Here is a 4,400-nt window from a genome sequence, read left to right on the forward strand (position 1 = left end):
ATATATTTCGTACAGCTTATCGTTCCATCGATTGCGGTATTCGCCGTTAACGCAAAACTTTTCTCTCGAACAAACCTAAGGTCGACTCATCAGACGGTGCCTGAACAACCTCCTGGGTCATGAACAACCTCCGCGCCATATAGAATTACGGGAATGATGAGAGACTTCTAGTGTTTCGTCTTTGTTCGCCGGGAGAGGACTTTGCTATTCAATTGCTTACTCAGTCAAAAGTAGCACCTGTTGGCAATAGTCATTCTGCGTTGGATTTCGAGGCTGACGTTGTTGCTGGAGTTAATACTGGTTCCATAACCTTATATGCGATGTTCAGAAGGCTTATTCCGCGGTAGTTAGCGCCGATTGTGGAATTTCCCTTTTTGTGGCTTAGGCAAAGCACACTTAAATTCCAATCGTAGCGCATGCTTTCTTTCCACCATGTTCTACAAAGAAGCTGATGCATGCTCCTTATCACTTCTTCGGCGGGGGCTGGCTTTGTTGTTCTTCAGACGGGTAATTGCTATTTGAACTTCTTCATGGTCGGGCAATGAAACGTCCGATCCATCACCGTCGATTGGGGTATCGAGTTCACCTCTCCTCTCCTTGCGTTATGCTTTCACTGCCGCTCAGCAAGCTGGAGAAGTGTTCCGTCCATAATTTCAGTAAGCTCTGGGGCTCAGTCACTAGATCACCTCAGGATGTTCTACACGGGTATGCTCCTATCTTGAAAGCTTCTGTTAGTCGCCGTATCTTTTCGCAGAATTTTCGAGCATTACCCCTGCGGGCCAGCTTGTCAAGCTCTTCGTACTTACGCATTTCTGCCTCTCTCGTTTTTGTCTACAAATGCGTCTCCCTTCCTTCTTCAACTCTCGGTATCTATACCATCTCGCACGTGTTTTCTTCTTCTTCTTTTTAATTTGCGTAGACACCGCTTACGCGATTATAGCCGAGTTAACAACAGCGCGCCAGTCGTTTCTTCTTTTCGCTACGCGGCGCGAATTCCAAGCGAATCCAGGTTCTTCTCCACTTGGTCCTTCCAACGGAGTGGATGTCTTCCTCTTCCTCTGCTTCCCCCGGCGGGTACTGCGTCGAATACTTTCTGAGCTGGAGTGTTTTCATCCATCCGGACAACATGACCTAGCCAGCGTAGCCGCTGTCTTTTAATTCGCTGAACTATGTCAATGTCGTCGTATATCTCGTACAGCTCATCGTTCCATCGGATGCGATATTCGCCGTGGCCAATGCGCAAAGGACCATAAATCCTTCGCAGAATTTTTCTCTCGAAAACTCGTAACGTCGACTCATCGGTTGCTGTCATCGCCCAAGCCTCTGCACCATATAGCAGGACGGGAATTATGAGCGACTTATAGAGTTTAGCTTTTGTTCGTCGAGAGAGGACTTTACTTTTCAATTGCCTACTCAGTCCGAAGTAGCACCTGTTGGCAAGAGCAATCCTGCGTTGGATTTCCAGGCTGACATTATTAGTGGTGTTAATGCTGGTTCCCGAAATTATCTACAACTTGTTATGACTGTCAACAGTGACGTGAGAGCCAAGTCGCGAGTGCGACGACTGTTTGTTTGATGATAGGAGATATTTCGTTTTGCCCTCGTTCACTACCAGACCCATTTTCTGTGCACGTGTTTTGGTCAATTTTAAATGTTGCGAGGTAAGCAGTTTGTATTCTCTCCAGTGTTAGGACCTCGGAGCGTACGCACGTCTAAAACACTGGAAACGTGCCTTCCGTCTATCACTACATGATCGTCTACATGGAGACAGTCAGGTGTTCAAATCTCTTACTTTCTGAAATGAAGATCAGGAGCTACTTATATCGAAAGAAGGGAAAGAATTATTAAAAACTGGATGGCTGATGGACATTTAAAATTGAGCTGGCATACGCAGAGCAGATTTTATAATTTTTTTTTAAATTTGAAATTTTTTTAAGAATTTATTTGCAATTTTAAAAGTACAAAATATGAATATTAGCTTATTTACTAAAAAATGGACAAAATTAATCACAAAAACATAAATATATTTGCCTTATTCTAAAGTTTTAATGTAAGATAATATATACTGAATACCCTCTTTCTTAAATCAGTCAAGCAAGATGTCTTTAACACGGTCTACGGTAACAGCCATCGAACAGTTTCAAGAGATTTCTATTTTTTATGCAAAAGTAAAAGGGTCTATCCGCATGAAACGTCTCATCAAAATAGACGGGACCATCAATGCAGCAAGCTACAAAACAATAAGAGCAAAAATAGCTATTTTAGGAAATTCATAAAAAGTTAAGAGGTTTCCAATGTTCCTACCTGTCGCGGCAGCGGCCTCCGTACCCTCCTCGGTCACATTGATAAAAGCCTCTTGTATGATTTTCGAAACACTGAAATTGGAAGCATGGTCCGCAATAAGATTACTGAAGTCCTGACTGGCTTGGAAAATGCCGCGCACGCCGAACTGTAAACAAATTGAAATTAATAAAAATGTATCACATTTCAGCACAATAACTAACCTGCGTCAGCAAGCTATGCACATCAATGGTGCAGTTGAATGAGAATTTCGGCAGTTTCACACAGATTTTCCGGTACTCCATGTGACCCAGCACTTCCGACAATTTCAGCTGCGAGATAGCTACCAAACCGGCCCACGACGACGCTTCTATTGGCATTATCACCAGCATTGACAGATCAGAATCGCGATATGGCAACTCTATAGCCACAGCATTGAGACTTGACATGTGACCGTAGCGTATATTCATTGTCTGACTCATCATTGGCACGAGTAACTTCTCGTCACAGTTTAAGTGAAAGTATTCTTGTCTCGTGTCGATCGTCTCGAACTGATGCTGCCACTTCGCCTTAAAGTAGATCGCATTCGTCAGCACCGCTTGTGTATTGGCACCCACATCGTGCGAGGATATTATGTCGCGTATGCGCTCGTGCGTAGCATGGCTCACCCACGCATTTATGGCGTCGGCAGCTTGTGTCCGCGCACTGAAGTCGACTTCCTGTATGCCACAGGCGAACCGCTTTTGGAGCGCTTCTATAAAGCTTTCCTTTAAGCGTGTGCCTTTGTTAATGAATATACGATTGGCAATCGTTAAAATCCTTTGATTTGTGTGGCAATTCGTTTTCAAGTCCGCCGGCAGCATGTAGCGTGTTCTTAAGAGCTCCAAATCATTTGCGCTGATTTCAATTTCCGGCGCGTTGGATCTTAGAAAATCGTCCAACTCTAGCGCGCTTTCACCTTTGACGCCCACACGCAGCATGGTGAGCATTTCCCATATCAGAAATGGTGACTCAAAAATATTTGCGATGTCTTCGAATAACTTGCTGAAGAATATATTCATTTTCGAGCGTGCTGAAGACATAGAAATATTCAAAAATTAGTATATCTCTCAAAATGAGGGTGAGGAGAAACTATGTTCAGTTTCAAGTCTTAAGTCTAAGTTTTGGGTTCTCAATTGGCAGTTTCTTACCCAGCCTTATGTAGACCGGTTTTGTAACCCTGACACCAGATCTCCCTCCCCTCAATCAAGAAGGTACTACTTTAGGAGACCGCGTCAAGCGAACTCTTCTATTTTACCGCTATTGGCATAATTACTAAATCCGAAGGTTAATGAAAAATCCCTTTCATTAGACCACCTCATCAATCTTTTCTGTCAGAAGACCACATTTTCGAAATAAATGACAGCAGCAACTCTCCGGGCTTCACAAATTGTGATCTTTGATCAGCCATCTAACCTGACTTTCCGGGTTATAATCATAATACCGCTGTATCGTATAGTCAAGTACCCTTGTACATAGTCTTAGCTGCCGAAGAGTATTGAAGTTCAGTTAAGAAAAGTCGAGATCACAATTAGCCTTATCTTTTAAAACGCAAGTAAAGTATGAAAAAATTGTCAAATTTGAGTGCAATAAAATGTGATTTCATGGGAGATTGCTCTATCTAAGGCAACAAAAATTCACTAAATCGCTACTAAAGGAGGGGAGTCGATACTAAATGGAACCACTTTCCACGGACTTATCGCCTTCGAATTGAATTCTTATTAATGTTTTTTGGGTCATTTTTTCGGGATCTGCGGGATACCAGAAAATTAGTTTTATTTGTTAAGACGACTGTGTAAACTTGCTGGAACGGGAAAAACCTCTGCGAGTCCGATAACAAACGAGATTTCAGACAAGGCGATTCTCTTTCATGCGACTTCTTCAATGTCAGCTTCGAAATCCAACGCGGAATAACTCTTGGCAACAGGTGTTACTTCGGACTGTGTAGGCGATTGAGAAGTAAAGTCCTCTCTCGACGAATAAAGACCAAACTCTATAAGTCACTAATTATTCCCGTCTTGCTAATGGGTGATTTTTTAAGAGCTTGATAACTTTTTTTAAAAAAAAAACGCATAAAATTT

The 4,400-nt window shown here is 42.6% G+C and overlaps 1 protein-coding gene across 1 annotated transcript; it reads right to left on the minus strand.

The window, feature by feature from the left end:
• Nucleotides 1-1,950: 1,950 nt before the first annotated feature.
• LOC126758037 (leukocyte elastase inhibitor-like) lies at nt 1,951-3,349 on the minus strand. The gene is made up of 3 exons (XM_050472020.1): nt 2,505-3,349; nt 2,305-2,449; nt 1,951-2,230 (listed from the first exon to the last, which is right to left on the minus strand). The coding sequence occupies exons 1-3, from the start codon at nt 3,339-3,341 to the stop codon at nt 2,106-2,108; spliced, it is 1,107 nt and encodes a 368-aa protein (XP_050327977.1). The 5' UTR covers nt 3,342-3,349; the 3' UTR covers nt 1,951-2,105.
• Nucleotides 3,350-4,400: the final 1,051 nt, after the last annotated feature.

This window comes from Bactrocera neohumeralis, chromosome 5 (assembly GCF_024586455.1).
Source record: "Bactrocera neohumeralis isolate Rockhampton chromosome 5, APGP_CSIRO_Bneo_wtdbg2-racon-allhic-juicebox.fasta_v2, whole genome shotgun sequence".
Lineage (NCBI taxonomy): Eukaryota > Metazoa > Arthropoda > Insecta > Diptera > Tephritidae > Bactrocera > Bactrocera neohumeralis.

Bases quoted from the DNA above. Each gene is read 5' to 3' on its own strand.
- LOC126758037 (XM_050472020.1), bottom strand. From the start codon at position 3,341: ATGAATATATTCTTCAGCAAGTTATTCGAAGACATCGCAAATATTTTT. The intron at 2,450-2,504 runs GTTAGTTATTGT...ATTTGTTTACAG, and splicing joins TGCATAGCTTGCTGACGCAG to TTCGGCGTGCGCGGCATTTT. The intron at 2,231-2,304 runs GTAGGAACATTG...ATTGTTTTGTAG, and splicing joins GGAGGCCGCTGCCGCGACAG to CTTGCTGCATTGATGGTCCC.